We start from the raw sequence: 20595 nt of genomic DNA, 5'->3' as shown, positions 1-20595 counted from the left end.
AACAAATCACCGCATAATATGAAACAGAATCGACGAAATCGACAAAAGCACGATATAAACAACTAGATCCATCTGTATTGCGAGCGTAATATCATATAATCGGACGACAAACTGAGGTTTACCATGCAGACGCAGGGTCTGTCCCGTACGCTACTGACCTGCTCTCGCCGTTCACTTGGTATTGAGTATGGTGGAACAAGACACGATAGTTTTTTTCATATTAAAAAAAAAGTCATGACGATCTTGCAAATTTAAATACCAACGTGTAAAGCCTTTGCTGGGGCTTATGACAAAATAAAAATAAGACACACGGACACACATCCTTTAATCAGTCTTTTGTACGGTAGCCTAAAAACAGATACGCACGTTGGCATTTGGATTTCGCCATTGATCGATATTGCGATGTTGATGGATGGTCGTAGCTACTTTTCAACCAATTTTGTAATTGGTGTACAAGTGTTGAATTCGAGTTCAACTTTCCAGGTAGACCGGTTGGAACGACCAGTTATTGCTTAAACTTTCGATGAACTTTCCGTGATGAAATGAAAGTTTATCTTGGTGGGACGAGAGAACTAAAGATATACACTTCTTTTCTTGTACCTTACACAGGTGAAGCGTATACAACACCTGTGAGCGTCGACCAGCCATGACCGCCATTTTTTCTGGAGCACGTGCAGTTTGTATAAAAACTGTTGAGTGACGGGTAGAATTCTATTCAAATGATCCAGGGTTCAAATTTGACACTTTTCAGCCATATAGCGATTCCCTGCTATTACTAATTCTTGGAATTTCAAACAAGACATATATACCTTTTCATTTTAACCTTTCAAGATAGTTGGGAATTTTGGGAGGAAAATTAAAAAATCTAAACGAAAAAGGCCCGATGTTTTAAGAACAACATTCATACATTTACTTACAAAACAATTGTCGTCGACCTGGCGCTACCGTGTGTGTACCTTGTGGCACTAATATGCCTGCGGACTGTGGTTCTACCATCTCTGTGTTCCTCAAGGTGCTACCAACTATGTGTACCTTGTGGCATTTCAGTGTCTGTGTACCTCTTATTGCTATTTTGTCTTTACCTCTTGAAGCTACCATCCATGTGTAACTCGTGGCACTAACATGTCTATGTACCTTGTGAGGCTACCATCTGTGTACCTCATAGTGATATCATTGTGTTCATGTACCTTGTGGCACTACCTTCTTTGTGCACCACCTGACGCTACCGCCTCTGTGTACCTCCTGGCTCTACTGTCTTTGTACCTCATGGTGTATGGTCTCTCTTGTAGTGCTTCAGTCTATGAATCTCATGGAGCTGCTGTCTCCAGCACACCTTGTGGAGCTGCTGTCTCCAGCATACCTTGTGGTGTTTTCCATGTACCTGTGGTAACTGGAGCAACACTGAACTTTAATGCCAGTACATACAACATACCATTATGTGACCAGAGATTTGTTTGATGTCCATTAAAGGATTAGGCTAGTCTTGTCTTATCCACAAGTTATCACACATGGAACCTTCAATTTTGCCTGGAAATGTTCGGGGGTGCAGAGAGTGATAGCAAGCGGTACCTCTGGAGTATCAAAGATGGCGACACCATTTCATTTGAGGCATTATTACACTTTGGTTAAAACAATTCATTACACGACTACCTTGAGTTAAAGAGTTAAAATTACATCAAGTGTGACAAGAAAATGTCCATTTATTTGTCTGAATAATCAACCATGTCCTAAACAGAATCTTAAACCCATTTCCATTTGATATGTGACTTGTGAATCTCATCACATATATTGTATATCAGCTTGCACAAAGGCTAGCAAAAATTAGGGGGAAAAAATTTCTTAACTTGTTTACTAAATCACACATGAAATGAAAACAAACAAGATTCAATCTTTATGTCAGGTGTGCAACTCACAGCACAGATTCAAAACCAAATACATATGTAGTGTATGTTCGTGGGACAAACACAGACAACAATAATTGACATTGAAATAAAATTTATTTCATCAGACTGGTAAATTTTATTAATAATAATCGTTTCATCACAATGACTTGTGAAAACAATTAAGTGTGATATTATAACAGTTATAATGCATTAATACATGAAATGGCATATGTGTGTATATTGTGTGCACGATTCGGTTTAGAAATGTCTGACTCCATAACAACTATAGGCAGTATAACATCTCACTCAGGATTGAACAAAGATGACAAGGTGATTTAAATATAAATATATACAACATACAACGTAGATATGTAAGTACAATCAAATATACACCGTACCAACTATGTATTGAATCTGAATAAACATTAAGCACGGAGACACTAGTGTCAGCAAGGACTTTACAAGGCTTAACAAATTTCTACTTCAATAGTAGGTATGAGTGTCAATTTTGCATTAATAAAATTTTCGGTGACAAGCTGTTCTAAAGTACACCTTAAAACTCTCTGAACTATTTTCTTTGTCAATCAATGCTATCAAATGTAAATGTTTTACTCAAAATATTTTGATTTGGTACATTTACTGACAAATGATCATGAAACAAATAAAAAAAAAAGATTGTACATTATTCATGAATATATCATTTTTACCCTTTACACGATACAGATTTCTGCTACTGCTGATATTTTCTTAATCAAACTGGTTTAAGCTGATAACATAAACTAAAAAAGCATTCGAGAAAAAAAAACAAAATTTCTTTTAAAAGATATTATTTGGCCTCAAAAGATTTCAGCTTTTAACATTTTTTCCTCCAGAAAACCATTCTTTACTGTAAATTCTGATTATTATTGCAGTTGAAATTGAAAGGCAAGTAAAAGCTATTTCTATGCAATACCGAGCTACTGAAATGACTCAATATCACTTGCTTAATTGGCCACAAAAATATTTTTGCCCATTTTCTTAGCATTATTGAATCCATTATGAGGGACCAAAAGGAATATTCAGATACTTATTTATACCTGAATTGAATTTAGTTGTAAAAGAAAGATGTACATTGGTTTTGCGGTTTCTGTAAGCACTGTAATAAACATACTCTATGACAATAATACTAATAATTATAAAAGGCCAAACAAACATTCCTTACACCAATATTTTCAATATGAAGTACCAAACACTTGATGTATTTTCTTTTCTTTTTTACACCTTCATCAAAATTATAAATCTTACACAATGTATTAATACTATTCAATTTTTTCCCTTATTAATCTTCTAATAATTCCAAAATTAAAATCTACTTTTATAAAAACGAAGACGAAAAAAAATTGTATATATAGTTAGTATATGGCACTTCTCTGTCACTTTTTTTCTCAGAATTATAGAGAACCAAACAACAGTAGGTGTACACCAGGATTGCACAAATCGCATAACTAACACAATATCCGTGAATTTGATACATCATTTTTTTTTTCATAAGTTATAAACAATAATTCACAATCACATCAAGGTATTCATCCAACCAAGAGAAGATGTGCTTACATAATCTGTATTGATGAAGCGTTGAATTATCTGGATAACCTGCATCTTCAGAAGATAAATAAAATCTCCTTTCCCTTTATGATGTATACAGATACAATCGTTCTAACGGGTGGGTAGTAATTAAATAGCCTAGTTAGTAAAATAAATATCTTTTCTAATCATTTTTGTGGAATGTTCTGTAGATCTGTTATTTTCCATTATATCACAATTTACTTTTTAAATTAAATATCATAATCATAGTATTTACCTTAAACTAACACATAGCTACTGAACTTAAATTCAAATGTAAAAAAAATTAAGTACAATTTCATTTAGTTTTTTAAAAACAGGTTTATCGGCATATTCAAGACATCTATCTTTTGCTAAAAGACAAGGACAAAATTACTGCAAATTGAATTTAGTTTTCTTCATTTTTGGTTACATAAAAGGTATATTTAAATCATAGCATATTTTACATGAAGAAGATTCAAAATTGTACTGTAACAATTATTTTTACATTTTCCAAAATATCTGCAATTTTCACTATATTTCTGTATATAAATGTATTTCACTATACATTTCACTGTATTTCTCTATATTTCACTACTGTCATTGTTCAGTAACAAACATTCATTGCCTACATCACTAACAATATGTACATGTATGTGTAAGGTGCATCATCTTTTTTTTTTTTCTAATTTTATTTTTCATTAGGGATACATTATGTGTTTCTAAAAACAAAATATCTGTCACTTTCTTTCAATTCTGAACCAATTTTTGCCCATACATGTAATTTTAAATGCCTCAATGAAAAAAATTAAATAAATGAAAAAAAACAAAATTTTACAAATCGCACTCATAATAAAATATCCTTTTCCATGAAATTTCATCAACCACTATTTGTATCATCTCATTATCTAATATAAAATGTGTGATTGTTTTGTGTGTTAGTTTATGCAGTGTATCAGGAATAAATCACCTACCTATTTCTACACTTTTAATCTTCTAATGAATAAGATATCAAAATAATACAAAATATACAAACTTATCAGTTTTGATCATTACTTCCTATAATAATATTGACGAGTATTTTTTTTCTGAAATAAATAAAACTGACATTTAGGATTCATTTTGCATGTTTATATGTGATAAGGAATTATGAGTTATCTTATACAAACATATACAAATAGCTGTTGTATCACAGATTTTCCGTATCAAGATCGTAATTAATTTTTTATGTAACCTTCTGCTAGTTTTAACGGAGTTATCCCTCATTCTACTATCTTCTAGTTGCATTTTTCCTTCTAACATGACAAAATTTGCTAGCTTTCCACAGTTGTGAAAATTAAACTAGTTTTCTTCACAATGTTGTACAATACAGTCTTAAACTGAACAAATTCACTAAGAAGGAAAAAATACACCACTTATTTGAATTCATCCCATTTGCATTTTTTTCTCTTTAAATTTGATTGTTTGTGCAAAGACTACTGTTTTTGCATAATGAATGCAGACAGAAGGCGAATTCGGTCCTAGGAATTATTCACCTTAAATAAATAAAAAATTCTTCCTTATACTTGAGCATGACACTTCAGATTTTTATTTTGTTAAATAAGACTCCATGTGTAAGTGAATTTGTCCATTGCTAATCAGTGACTGACAAAATTGAATTCTTTTTTGTTATGTAAAGCAAGCTTTAAAATGTCAAGGAAACAAGATTTGTGACCTCAAGCAAAAAACAAAAAAAAAGATTTCAAGGTTTTAAATTTGTTTGACACAATTTCAAGTAACTGAAGGAGACTTTTATCAATGTTTGTAAACTATTAACACTACAAACAGTCTGGTAGATATTGGTATAGGAAACAGAGGAAAATCATTCATATGAAAAAGACATCTCCTCTAAACTTTTAAAATCATTTTTTAACAACATACATAGTGTGTATATAACATAACCAAAGCACAAAAAAACAGTAACAAAATGTTCTCTTCAAGTGAAATTGATAAAAGAGAGTTAAAGATTATGAGAACCCAACAAATAATCACCTACATGTATATCAAATTACATTACAAACTCTATCATACCAATAAATGATTAATAAACAAAGGGAGACAATCCCAATAACTAAGGGAGACAACACTTGACAACACTTTACTGTCTCAGCACTCACAGCAATCGTCCTACATTAATAAACAAACTAAATTGCTTTTGTAGTAAAAACTTATATCATAACATACTAGTCCAACACAAATAAAAAGCTAGATGCATAAGTCTTTTCCTTATTCACTTTGTAGACTTAAAAGTCACATACTGAGACCATGCATAACGTTTACCTTTTATACAGAAAACAAACATATCAGATTAATTTGAATTTTCTTTCAAATTAAACAATTGCCTTCATTACAAAGTCTTTCTTTTACATTTCAAAACAATCAAAATTCCTGTATCAACAGTTCTGAATAACTGATTCCTTTTTAGCAATACTCTTGTCGATTTTAAAAAAAAAAATCTTAAGAGAACACATTAATCTGTGGTTCCAGCCCATCAAGAGTCAAATGAAAGGCTTAAGCGACACACACTAGTTCAGTTTATCATATCACAGTCGAATGTCTGGATGATTTCACGCCATCCTCCTTGTTACCACGGAGACTGTTGGGCTGTGATCGAGGAGCGGATTGATGCCCTCCGTCATTCCCCGTTATCAGAACAGTACCATAGAATTTCTCTTGTTCCTCCCTCTGTCTCTGGAATTCTTCTTCCAATTTCTGCATGAAAATAAACAAAAAGAAATGAAGTTAAGTGAAGACTGATCTCTTTAGTGTAACATTAAAAATTGAAAGTACATACATGCTGACTTCTGCATGGGGTGTATCCTTTCAAACTAACAAAATAAACAAAAGTAAACTCAATAAAAAAGAATATTAAAATATCCATTTTTTCCACTAGTAATTTCTAAATATGATATAAAATTCTTTATTTCTCTACAGTACTTTTTGATAATGATGTTAAAGTAATTCCTGATGTGAAAACAAAATCATTATCAGTACAACTATAATGTACATGTGACTTTTTTTAAAATTCAAAAAAATAAATTTTTGTGTAAATCAATTTTTGTGTAAATCAATTTTTGCCAATATTTGTAGTATTATTTCAATAGAGGAAATCAACATAATAATCATATTTTAAAATTATTCTGTTTTTGTTTTTTGTTTTTGTTTTTTGTTTTTGTTTTTTTTTTCCCTCTCAAATTATTCAACATTGTTAGTACCCATCCAGCTACATCTACATCCATACCAAATTCCAATTTATTTATTTCAGAAAAGGGATTTATGGGAACCTCCATTCCTTTTTTTTTGTTTTCTCCAAACCAACAGGATTGAAAATCTGAGTCATACCATACTAGTAACCTTGTTGTTTCATACACACATGCAAAATAACATTCAATCATACACCAACATACTGTCAGGTAAAGGTGCTATTTAAGATATCAACATCAGACACTAGTTCCCTAAGCCTCATTTAACTATACAGAATAATTTTCTGAAACAAATGTCTAGTTAGTAAATTTGTTTAATACTTTTTTTGCCTTTATACAAGATAAAATTTAAGTATTTTTACATATACAATGAATAAAAAATGAAGCTAATTCTAATCATTCTTTTCCTTGAGCTCTAACATACATATCAATCAAATTAATTTATACTCGTCACATCAATTGATGCTAACATTTCCTAAAACTCACTAAAATCTTCAGCTAAAACAAATCAAAATAACATAAAAGTAATCAAAACAACAGAATCATTTCAATTCTAAAAGTTTTGAAGATGGGTTCCAGAATATATTCTCAATAAAATTGATAAGACATGAGCATTATAAAAAATAGCTATCCAAAATCTTCGAAACAGAAGTGGAAAAAATTGACAGAAACAAATAAATTGCACTGTCAATATTTAATTTTTTATTTCATTTTTTTTTTTTTTTATCTCTTTTCCATTAGTTGGTACTACACTGGGTTTGGTTTTAAAAACTTCCCCCACATTTTTAATTTATTCAATTATCTTTATTTATTTTGATATTTGACTGCAACCCATCTTCTTTATCAATTTTGTTTGCGCTGAAATAGAGAAAGATAATGCTGAAGTGTTAGAACAGAGACATTTTACTTGGAAGTGTGATATACTTAAAGGATCAATAGGGAGTGTTGATCTAAAGGATGGAATAGATCAAACGATGTTCTTATCAGTTACAAGTAGAACATGTGCCCAACATCAGAGTTTGATAAATTCATTTTAGACCTACACTGACAAATAATCTTTCATCATATGACTTAGAACATCTTAATAGATGTATTGATTGTAAAACCTGATCATCAAAACACTGTATTTATCCAACAATAAGCCCATGTCCAACAACTCCAGTTATAGTAATTTTGGTAGATATGCAATGAAATATTGTACCATTGTTCTGTAATAAGCCCATCCCCCTCCAAATTTGAGTCAGTGGTCATGTATTCATCCGCTGGGCATATTGCAGGATAATAACAGTACTATCAAAAGTTGTGGGTTTTTTTGTTTCTGTTTTATTTGTTTCTTTTTTTTTTAATTTTTGAGAACACACCATTATCAAAAGGATAAAGGAGTCTTGAAATTTTCTTTTTCTTCACTTTCAAAGTCTTTCTTTTTGGTTTAAACAAAAATTACTATTTCAATATAAAAAATATTACTATATTTCAAAATGACAGCAGTCATATGATATGAAATAACTTGGAAACTTTCAACCAATAGCATGCAAGGGAAAAGTAGTCAACAATTTTCACCAGAAATCGGACGAGTTACATTCTGTACTTACGACTCTGTAAAATGACTTGTGCAAGCAAATTTTGCTGAAATTCAGCCATTGTGAAAAATTGCACATAAAATTTTGATACTTCATTGTGATTTTTTTTTTTTTTCAATATCTACCATTTGGATAAATATCAAATTAATACCCATAATAAGGCTTGGTGTGTACACCAGCTGAACTCGGTTGTTCAAAACTAATTGAAAAGTTTATAAAAATTTTATTTGATTATTCACAGTCCATAAACAACTAGAGTTATTTAGGACCAATTATACCAATTACCCCACCCCCTCAAAAAACGAATGTTTCGTCCAGGAATTAATTTTTGTTGACTTTGATATTCTTAATCCACCAGTTCATATGTCCACAAAATATCAAAATTACAATAAGAATTCATGAGCTATATTTATCCACAAAATAAAGAATCCATGAGAATTGAGCCCCACAAAAATATATGGTTTTACAGTAATTTGACTCTGAATAAATAACCATTCAATTCATATAATATTTTTCCCTTTTCCCCTCAATATTTTTTTCCCCAATACATTCAATATATTTTCTGATTTTCATCTTAGCTTTTCAATGCAAGAAAATAACTTTGCGAAAAATTCGATTAGTTTTGAACAACATGAAATAAGTAGTGTACCATTACATAGTAAATTGGTGTGTTAAACAAATGTAAGTTATCCCTATTAGTTAATAGTTATCTTCTGTTACAGAGTGGGTTAACAGAACAGCATAATGACATCATCTAAAGTCAACAGCTGTTTACTGCTGTGAGACTGTCTTTTCAAAAAGTACATTGAACGAAACTATTACAATTGTACAATTAAAGTGATTGCAGAATGGCCTAAAGTGTAAATTTCAGCTAGTTCATTCTTCAGGCTATTGTATATGTTCGAGCAATTCTATGATAAATAAATAAATAAACAAATAAATAATGCTTACAAGCAATATATATTAATTGTCTATTTTAAAATCAGTCCGTATTTGATACGAGAGTCACAAGTGAAAGTGTTGGGTGCTATGCTTGGCATCAGTGCATTCAATATTCTAGCTTCTTGTAATGTAGAGTTATCTTCTCTTGTGAGCATGTATTGTTTGTTACATCATCAGTTTGCCGGAGAAAATGACATCTTTTCTCATAACATTACTCTCACAAACAAACGACACAACCATCAGTATCTCTGCACAAGAGCAGAAAACTTTGCACTACAAAATGACAGAATGAAAAGTTGCAAGCCATTCTGAACAGAAGTTAAGAAATACCAAAATAGTATAAATACAATAATTGAAATGTCACACCCATGATAGATATTCAATTCAAAAACCTATCCTAACAATTACGAAGAAAAGAAAACATCAATATGCTACTTCTCTCTATACAATGATTGAAGCATTTTCAAAGCTTTGTGTTAGATAATGATAGAATATGTGAGAAATAATGAATATCGTGATCAGTGCTTAAATTACACAGGTAACCGCTTCTCCATCTTCGGTTCAAAATTCTCCACTGAAAAGGGTTCAATGTTCTTTCTTCAAATTTACACAATGTTCATTTCTCCTCTACAATGAAATTTATTTGATGTTCTTGTCCCTGTTTTAAGAATGATCTAGTTTAAATGTTAACATTTTGTGGCCCATTCCTTTCACTTAAAATTTCCAGGTATTTATTTTCTATGTTTCTTGCCAAGAAGTTCTAGAAAAATTAATATTTGGACTTCTCTTGATTTTGAAACAAAAATAAGACATCACATCCTTGTCTATTTTCTGGTCTAAAATTTGCTTATTTTCTTTCGAAATAATCTAATACTGTTGAAAAGTGACAATCCCAATAAACAATTTTAACACTAACCAATAACGGGATAGCATCGTAATTTACTACATAAATTATATGTTACATAAATATTATGTAAGAATGGGTTATAATATAATGTAAATCAACAGATCACAGATAAAATACACAGCACATGCCATACAAAACACTCAGTGCATGAAAATATGACATGATAAATTTAAATTCCAGACAACTGAATATGAATTTTGACAGCCACATCACATCAAAATTCAAAGGCTGAAAGAAGTACTTGATTATAAAAAGAAATATGAAATTGCAAACACAAAAACAAATATTTTGTTACTTTCTGAACATTTGCTTCATTTGCTTGTTCTTGCCTTCCCTCCAGAATGCTCGCCACTTGTAGACTTTAATTAAAAACATTCAGAATTCAATGAAAAAGAACATTTTGATTTTTTTTTTTCAGTCCCTATTAAAATTATTTACCTGAAGATCATATCAGATAAATCAACCAGTCATCATAGAACTGCCATTTTCGGTATCAATATAGCCAAGCATAACAGAATCAATTTTTTTTTTTTTAGGTAGAAATTCTAAATCTTTTCTAAGAAAATACCACGAGGAAGAGAAGAAGTTTACAAAAAGACAAATTTCACTACAAAAGCAAATACTGATGCAAATAAGCTCTAAAAATAAGAAAAGAAAACATAGGGAAAAGCCGCTATTTGTTTCAACCCTAGCCTACAGTTGTAGTGTGAGAAGATGTCTTTACCTGTTTTCTCGGCGTAAGCTGGTTCTTCCACTCACGTAGCTCATTTGCATACTGATCGTCCAACTCCTTAATTTTCTGTGTCTCGTGCTCCATCAACATTTTTCGTTTCTCCGCCTAAAATTACATTAATAATGCAATACTTGAGAATGAATGGAATATAATGACCTACATATTATCTCCCTTATCTGTAATCACTTTAGTTACAATCATACAGAATTTTCACCGTTTCAATTTCAAATTCAAAATTACAAAACCGTCACATCATATTCTGACCAATTACATTAGAGAGTTTATTTTATTTTTTTTTGCATCATTTGTAATTAACATGTCTGGAATATTACCCTTACAACACCAAGTTTTGTGCACCGTACTCTAAGTTCAGAATATAATTATATTTTTTGCTTAATTTCAATAGTTTTGTTTGTTTGCTTTTCATTTCTTTTAAAAAACAGACTAATGTCTTCTTATGTTAAGAATAAAAATACAGTAGAACGAAATCTTCGGCAAAGCTTTCTTAAAGCAACACAACTGGATCAGTGGTATATTCCTTTATACTCCTCATATTCTTAGTTTGATGTTAGCACCTAATTAATTTGAAATTTTCTGAGATTCTGGTGCCGTTTTAGATTGTGTGTTGATACCTGTAGGGCCTCCAGTTCCCTTAGACTGGTGTCATTCCTGAACACAAGCTCCTCCCACTGCCGTTTGTGTTTCTGTTCCTGGCGCTGTTGTTCTGCCTTCATCCGCTTCTTCTCATTTTCCTCAAACTGGAATAAGCATAAAATCAATGAACGAAATTCATCAAAAGAAAAAAAAAATACCAGGATCTCCTTTTGTTCCGTCCTCTGTTCAAAAACAAAATCAGACAATGTCAGATTTCTTACCAGTCACGTTTCCAAATGATAGTGTACCAAATATTTAACTGGCCTGCTAACACATGAAATAAAACTGTATTACACCTAAACATCACCTTGAAATGGATAAAGTGATGCATACTAACCTGTTTCATTTTTGCACGGTCGTCCTCTGGTGAACCAATGGTACTAAGGCGTAAGCTCTGTTTGAACATGTTGGCACGTGTTTTGGCCTCGCTTTTTAAGATTTTCGGGAGACGTTTCTTTTCCAGCGTGTGCCGGCTTGTCATCTCTTCCTCTTTAGTGGTGTTACTGCGCTTCATCTGCTCCACTTCCTGTACACATTAAGATTAAAGGATGTCAGGTAGTGATTCAAAACTATGGAATACATATAAACAGGGAGTGAGCCATTTACATAGAACAGCAAACAGAGTAAGGGAGTGAACCATTTACATAGAACAGCAAACAGAACCGGGGAGTGATCCATCTACATAGAACAGCAAACAGAGCAAGGGAGTGATCATTTACATAGAACAGCAAACACAGCAAGGGAGTGATCCATTTACATAGAACAGCAAACAGAGCAAGGGAGTGATCCATTTACATAGAACAGCAAACAGAACAGGGAGTGATCCATTTACATAGAACAGCACACAGAGCAAGGGAGTGATCCATCTACATAGAACAGCAAACAGAGCAAGGGAGTGATCCATCTACATAGAACAGTAAACAGAACAGGGGAGTGATCCATTTACATAGAACAGCAAACAGAGCAAGGGAGTGATCATTTACATAGAACAGCAAACACAGCAAGGGAGTGATCCATTTACATAGAACAGCAAACAGAGCAAGGGAGTGATCATTTACATAGAACAGCAAACACAGCAAGGGAGTGATCCATTTACATAGAACAGCAAACAGAGCAAGGGAGTGATCCATCTACATAGAACAGCAAACAGAGCAAGGGAGTGATCCATCTACATAGAACAGCAAACAGAGCAAGGGAGTGATCCATCTACATAGAACAGTAAACAGAGCAAGGGAGTGATCCATTTACATAGAACAGAAAACAGAGCTAGGGAGAGAACCATCTACATAGAACAGCAAACAGAGCAAGGGAGTGATCCATCTACATAGAACAGTAAACAGAGCAAGGGAGTGATCCATTTACATAGAACAGAAAACAGAGCTAGGGAGTGATCCATTTACATAGAACAGCAAACAGAGCAAGGGAGTGATCCATTTACATAGAACAGCAAACAAAGCAAGGGAGTGATCCATTTACATAGAACAGCAAACAGAGCAAGGGGTGATCCATTTACATAGAACAGCAAACAGAACAGGGAGTGATTCATTTACATAGAACAGCAAAAAGAACAAGGGTGTGATCATTTACATAGAACAGCAAACAGAACAAGGGTGTGATCCAATTATATAGAACAGCAAACAGAACAAGGGTGTGATCCATTTACATAGATTAGCAAACAGAGCAAGGGAGTGATCCATCTACATAGAACAGCAAACAGAACCGGGGAGTGATCCATCTACATAGAACAGAAAACAGAAACGGGGAGTGATCCATTTACATAGAACAGAAAACAGAGCTAGGGGTGATCCATTTACATAGAACAGCAAACAGAACCGGGGGTGATCCATTTACATAGAACAGCAAACAGACCAATATGTATGTTTTCTAATGCCATCTTTCTTTAAAATATCTCAGAACAAAAGAAATATTCATTTAGAGTTATCTACCTTTTGGTGACGAGTGAGCATCTGGTGTCGCTTAAGGAAGAACATGTCTTTCAATTGACTCTTCGCCAGTTGGTGTTTTTCATGGAGCTGTTGTTTTTCTGTCTCCCAAATAACAGACTCTCGGGCTGTAGGAAAAATGAGGAGAAAACACGATGAGAGAGATGATTGATAAAAAATTATATCTGTATAGCCTTACTATTCATTGAAAAAACAAATTTCTGGGTAAAACACGAAACAGACATTTATATCTTAAAGTCTAGTCTCTCTCACAGTTAAAAAATCTACTTCAGGTAGAGGCCTGAAGCAGATAGCCAGAGGTTTACTTACATCGGAGCAACTGTTGTTTCTGCTGTAGGAACTGACTCTCCAACAGCGCCACCTTCTGGCGATGAGTATCTGAAAGCTGTTTCATGTGCTTTTCCATTCTCTCCTGTTGGTTCTCAAAGAACTGTCGCTCCTGTAACAAAGTTCAGTTTTATTATTTAAACCAGTTCTGGTTTCAAAACATTGTCTTATTAAACAAGTGATAACATCTATGTTGAATGTTAGAGTTAACTCCCTTGCTTTACTAATCCTGTCCCGTATTGGACTGTTTTTATTTCCTATAATCTTTTCATAGCTATTCATCATAGCCACTTACTTTTCTTTTCTTTCTATGACCTTAATCATTTAAAATCTATGTTGATGCATTTTGACCCCCAATCTATGAGCCCTAAATTATTCTAGTAACTATCCATTTGACCCTAAACTTTCCACCTCATAACTTACAACCCCTGAACCTTTCATAATCAACTTGAACAACAGATTTTTTCTCTTTCTGTTTCATTTTTCGAAAAATTCAAAATTTCCATAATCCCAAAATTTTCTCTATTCATACAACTCTTGAAGATTTGACATTCTAACACCACAGAGCCAATTCTTTGTCCTGAAACTTGTAAAACATTGATCCAAGCTTACGTCCATTTTGACTTCCACTTACTTTTTCTGCCAGCTCAATCTCTTTCTGGTCTTTCCTCTTCCTCACACTTTCTTTCTTATTGTCTTTGGGCATCAAATCAAGTTCTTGTTTCAGCAGCTTCATCTCTTGCTTTTGTTGTTCTTTAAATGTTTTATATTCCTTTTCCTGATGAAAAGAAAAATTCAAATTTTGTGACTGATATATATCAAAATTTGCTTGAAAGAAATCCCATCATGTTTTACAAATCAGAGAAATTACTATGGACAAAAGTTGAGACATGTGATATAATTTTGTACGTGTCAAGGTTTTTATACAGTTGAACTCTTTCAGTATTCATATCTTGTGACATCACAAAAAGAGTGCTCCCATATCTTTTGTATTGTCTTAAGACATCTTAATAAATGCATCTTTTTTTTTTGTGATGCTTTTAGACATGAAACATGCTGGTGTTATTGCCAATTAGGAGCAGCTGTATGTAGGAATTGGAGGACGAAATGCATGTTTAACAAATAAAAAAAGTATCAGAATTAGAACAATGATAATCAAGAAAGTAAAATACTCGTAAATATTGTCTGCTGTCTGTTTATGTAGGGCTGTTTACGCTGACAACAAAATAATCAAAATAAATAAAGAATTCAGATTACATGACTGACATTTTGAACTGGTATTTCGGTGATAATAAATTTATAACAAAGACCAAATTTCATGAATTTTTCCTGAATTAAGTTGTGATATCATGGACTTTCTAATATCAATTTTCGGAAAAATACTATTTTTGAGACACAAACATCCTCAATTCCACTTCAATACTGAGCATTTTTAATCAAATCATTGAAACATGGACTTATTAGAAATGTCCTCATTCTGACATTTAGAGAATTTTTTTATTCCAAATCACTGCAGAAATAAAGTCACTTGAGATCATTTGATTCAAGATATGATGGGATTTCCCAGCAGGGAGCCGCAACCAAAGTTCTGAATTTAGAATATCTGTCCTATATATAGTTGTATCAGACACACATTCCGTTATTCCTTAATCACTTGTCTGGACAATGAAAGTTTTTAAAATGAATTAACCTGCTCCAGTTTGATGCGCTTGCCAGCAGACTTCATATCCATCTGTTGTGTCGTTTCTGCCCTCTCCACCTGTTGTTTCTGCTGTTTTGTCAATGTCTCCATATCCTGATCATAGTTCTGGACCAATTTCTGGTCAGAAAAAAAAATATATAAAATAAACATTTTTTTTCTTACCTTTCATTAATCATATGAATATTGTAATGATTTTTTTTTCTTTCAGTTTTGTCAAAAGTTTGGAGTAAAAAAGATGCATTTTCCACAGAAATCATATGAGACATCTAGGCTACACATGTTTGTCTCTTTCGATTCTTACATTATAGATATCTCTTAAGTGTTCTAAATGGTATGAAATATCATCCAGAGATGTCCTGAAGAAGAAAAGATGATTCAGATGTAGATATTTTTTTATGATTTCTGGTACATAATTACAGCTTCTGAGAAGTAGGTAAAGAAACACGAACCTGCATGTCTATATCGAAGCGGCGTTCTTGTCCCTCTCTCGCACATTGTGCCTTGTAAAGCAAGTCCTGGTATTGCTTGTTCTCCTGCTTCTGGAGCATCTTCAGCTCCCGCAGGTCCTGCTTCCTGTAACACACAAGGTAAATAACTCTATCAGTAAAATTTTAAATATACCTAAAATTTTCTCTACAGCAAAGAAATCATTTCAAAATATCTTATTTTAGTAAATTAATATGTAAGGGATATAATGAGACTGACAGGGTTTGAAGAAAAGTTCATTTTTGCCAAAGTGTCATTCTTTCTAACTTTGTTATTTTGGAAGTTGACTGTTTGTTGTGAAGGTCAAAATTGTTATATAGGATTGTCAGGAAATAATGGATATGTCAAGTGTGAATCTCAATTTCCCTTTATCTAATGACAGCTGAGACATATATAACACATATATGTCTCTGATGACAGGCACAAACCACAGAGGAAAACAGGTATCATCACTGCACTAAGAACAAGGGGAAATAACTCGTGAAAATATAGAAAGTGCTCCACTGCCAAAAGCAATGCAGCTACAACAGAGCATCTATTTTCTCTAAACACAAGAATATCTGCTCATGTAGCTTAAAATAAAATGGGGGAGGGGGATAACTTCACTGTTTTGACTGATGTGATTTCCAAAAGAATGAAAATGTACTATTTTAACAAAGGTCTGTAAAACATCTGAATGACTGTGATTATTGACAGATAGAAATAACATTCAAATTGTATGATAACCACAGCAACACTAGCTTTAAAGTAGTGTATGCATTCCTCAGTGTGCGAGACTCAACAACCCTTAAAAATATCGATCTAATGTTAAGAGGAGCTGATAAGATAACACAAGATGATCAGATCGTGCTAATTACTTCATAAATAATCGTTAAGCAAGAGATATGGGTTGGTTTGTCTCCCTAACCAACTATTCAATACTCAGAATCATTATAAAGTATCGTGGAGAGGTGAAACTCTATTACCTTGATAACACAATAAATTGTACCGTATTATGTAACACCTTTCACAGATACACAAGCAGAATGAATTCTAACCCGTTTTACAGTTGGGAATATTCATATACTTACCAAAGGTAAGTCTTACAATGGAATCTAATTCTCCTGTTTATGTCAATAAATTTGGACCCCAAGAATAAATGTTTTGTTTAAAATTTGAGATATCTTAAAATGAAATAATTTGACTTAAATAATATTTTTCATATATAGATTGAATTTTTTATGTTATCATTATTTTCCAACCATTGTGAAATAAGTTTTCCAATTTATACTAATTTCTCTTGTTGGTCTGGATGGAAGCTCATGAAGGTCTGACTGTGGGAGGAAACTTGAGTACCTGAAGGAAACCCATCTGATTAAGCAGGTGAGCCCCTCCTACTTTTTTACATCCATTCAGGGAATCAGTCTAGATGAAAGGTGAATACATCACCACTATGCCACCTGACTGAATTTGTTTCATCACCACTGTGCCACCTGACTGAATTGTGTTACATCACCACTATGCCGCCTGACTGAATTTGTTACATCACCACTATGCCACCTGACTGAATTTGTTACATCACCACTATGCCGCCTGACTGAATTTGTTACATCACCACTATGCCACCTGACTGAATTTGTTACATCACCACTGTGCCGCCTGACTGAATTTGTTACATCACCACTATGCCACCTGACTGAATTTGTTACATCACCACTATGCCGCCAGACTGAATTTGTTACATCACCACTATGCCACCTGACTGAATTTGTTACATCACCACTATGCCGCCTGACTGAATTTGTTACATCATCACTGTGCCGCCTGACTGAATTTGTTACATCATCACTATGCTGCCTGACTGAATTTGTTACATCATCACTGTGTCGCCTGACTGAATTTGTTACATCATCACTATGCTGCTTGACTGAATTTGTTACATCACCACTATGCCACCTGACTGAATTTGTTACATCATCACTATGCTGCCTGACTGAATTTGTTACATCATCAGTTTGTAAAAAGACTTTTAAACTGTAGATTGCCAGTTTTCCTGTTCTGACTTCGTCACATCAGGTCTTTGGTAAAGTCAACACTATTTAAAATCTTTTGTGCAATGAGGAAAGAATTTAACACAAAGTGTTGTGTGTAAGGCTTAAAAACTTAACAAAGATGATGGGCTTCATTTCTTAAGCATTGATGATCCATCTTATACCTACCACTGTTTTCTGAATCTCAAGCAGGCCACAGAAATATGTCATTTTTGCATTAAAATTTCAAATGTCTTTCAAATGTGTCATATATGAATCATTATTTCAAAATGCTTTAACCGTTGCGCCTTGAGTGTTTGTTCTCCGAGAACTAAAGGCCTGTTCTGAACAGAGTTCTACAAGCAACCTTGAGTACCAATCACCAGTTCAGAGTTGGTTTTGAGGGTAAACAAAGGACTATAACTCTGTATAAATTGTAACAGTGCTTTTTTTTATGTGAGACACTAAGAGGTACATGCCCATAAAATTTCACAGTTGGAAGGGTATATACCAATATATCCTGAATTTTAGTGACATGGACACAGGTAATGGACTGACGCCCAAAAGTGTAAACTGATATGTACCAGTGGAGTATAAATGAAAGATCAAACTTGTGTTATCTTCCATCACAATGCAACTAAGTTGAACTGGATCATTCCTGGGTGTCTCAAGGGACAAATATAGAATGTACTGTATGCAACTGTTTCCGATTTTATGCCTTAAGAAATCGGTTAAACTAAACAATGCATGAACTTAACATTTAATCACTAAAAGCTTACACAGAAGCACGAATGCACAAAAAAATGTTCTCATGCAAATTTTACATTGATCTTTTTACATAGTTGGATGACATTGTATAACGTTATAACATTAATTCTGCCAGTTTCACACAACAAGAGAGTTTACAGCTTAAGCCTACAGCTGTGCAATTCTCTTTTTGTGTCAGGAAAAAACAAATTTAAAACTAACGGTAGGTTGGTAAACAAGTCTCTATGAAAATCTTATTTATTTTTAACTGAAAAAGTTTGAATATTTCTTAACTTCCTCTATTTTGCAATAAAGCACCACAGTTACCAACAAATCAATTCTGGCAGAAGCTGTAACAGATATAAATATATAGAAAAAATATAACGTTTTCACCATCTGCATGTAAACAATGAAAAAGCTCCAATTCTGAGTTTATCTACATTGATATTCTTGTAACAGTATCTCAAAAGGAAAGATCTTTTTCAAGTTTTGATTCTGAGATTCTACAAGAATACAGTATAAAACACAATGTGAAACCACAAAGTCATGAAACTGAAGCCATATATACATAATATGCACAAAGTCTGAATCTACAGGTTTCCGTTGAATTTGTTTGAAGAAATTGGTTCTGATGGAGACTGACAGAAGATGACTCTGAGGTGATGAAAGGATGTGTATGACGGAGCCAAACATCCTGAATCTCCTGCCAACTATAACACATTCCAGGGGGACCGACATGTAGCAGAGGGTTAGTACAAATTGTCAGTTCGATGTGGGGAGAGGGAATATATAAATCTTGTATGAGCCCAGGAATTTTTATGGTTAATCCCATGAAAAATGGATGAAGACTTATAATTCTTTTCAATGAATATCTAGAGTCTAAAATTGAATGATGTTGTTATCTTTCAATTTCAAATTTCAGAACTGACATGGCTGTTGACATTGATGTACTGTTAACAAACATGCTATCAAATTCATCAAAATCATGATTCCATTCTGATTTTATACTGTGACTGAAATCTATGGTCATGGCTCTGAAATGTCAGTTCCATGGTCTGGAACCAGACCGACATTGATGTACTGTTAACAAACATGCTATCGAATTCATCAAAATCATGATTCCATTCTGATTTTATACTGTGACTGAAATCTATGGTCATGGCTCTGAAATGTCAGTTCCATGGTCTGGCTATCGAATTCATCAAAATCATGATTCCATTCTGATTTTATACTGACATTGATGTACTGTTAACAAACATGCTATCGAATTCATCAAAATCATGATTCCATTCTGATTTTATACTGTGACTGAAATCTATGGTCATGGCTCTGAAATGTCAGTTCCATGATCTGCAACCAGACCATAGGAAATACAGAATCAATATTAATTTTGTTAGTAAAATTCTGTTTATTCTTTCGGAGGCTTCTTAATTGAACTGTCAAGACTGTATTGCATTCTTATATCATTTTCTCATTTTTGTGGAAACTGCAACAAGCAGATAAGGACCCTGTTTCACTTAAGCCTGTAACGACTTCCAGACTTTGACAAGTCAAAGCCAATTATAGTGTGTTCTTATCATGTAAATGACCAAATGTGTGTAATGAAATATTTCTATATGATTTAGAAATACCTACAAATTTTCTATTTTTGTATTTTTGTTGATTTTAAGTGTTGTTGCCACTTTTATTGTAAATTTGTTCTAGAGTGTGTCTTATCAAACATGTAGGATTATATGACCACGAATTCAGGCATAAAATATATTCATTACCCAACTCCATGTATAAGATGTATTTACATATCAAATCACTCTAATCTACAGCCTAAATCACACACAAAC

General features: G+C 33.1%; 1 protein-coding gene across 1 annotated transcript in view; it reads right to left on the bottom strand.

Moving 5' to 3' along the window:
* Positions 1-1978: 1978 nt before the first annotated feature.
* LOC132549613 (STE20-like serine/threonine-protein kinase) overlaps positions 1979-20595 on the bottom strand; it is an 85968-nt gene continuing 67351 nt past the window's right edge. Inside the window, exons 13-21 of the mRNA XM_060213560.1 lie at positions 15965-16088; positions 15504-15632; positions 14448-14591; positions 13796-13925; positions 13469-13593; positions 11860-12048; positions 11501-11626; positions 10860-10973; positions 1979-6215 (exon numbers count right to left, since the gene is read on the bottom strand). Coding sequence (XP_060069543.1) covers positions 6042-6215; positions 10860-10973; positions 11501-11626; positions 11860-12048; positions 13469-13593; positions 13796-13925; positions 14448-14591; positions 15504-15632; positions 15965-16088 — 1255 coding nt within the window. The 3' untranslated portion in view covers positions 1979-6041. The remainder of the gene's footprint in view (positions 6216-10859; positions 10974-11500; positions 11627-11859; positions 12049-13468; positions 13594-13795; positions 13926-14447; positions 14592-15503; positions 15633-15964; positions 16089-20595) is intronic.

This window comes from Ylistrum balloti, unplaced genomic scaffold (genome assembly GCF_031769215.1).
Source record: "Ylistrum balloti isolate Yb309-2 unplaced genomic scaffold, AGI_CSIRO_Ybal_v1 Utg370066, whole genome shotgun sequence".
In the NCBI taxonomy this organism is placed as follows: Eukaryota; Metazoa; Mollusca; class Bivalvia; order Pectinida; family Pectinidae; genus Ylistrum; species Ylistrum balloti.
This window is presented reverse-complemented; position numbering and strand designations above follow the sequence as displayed.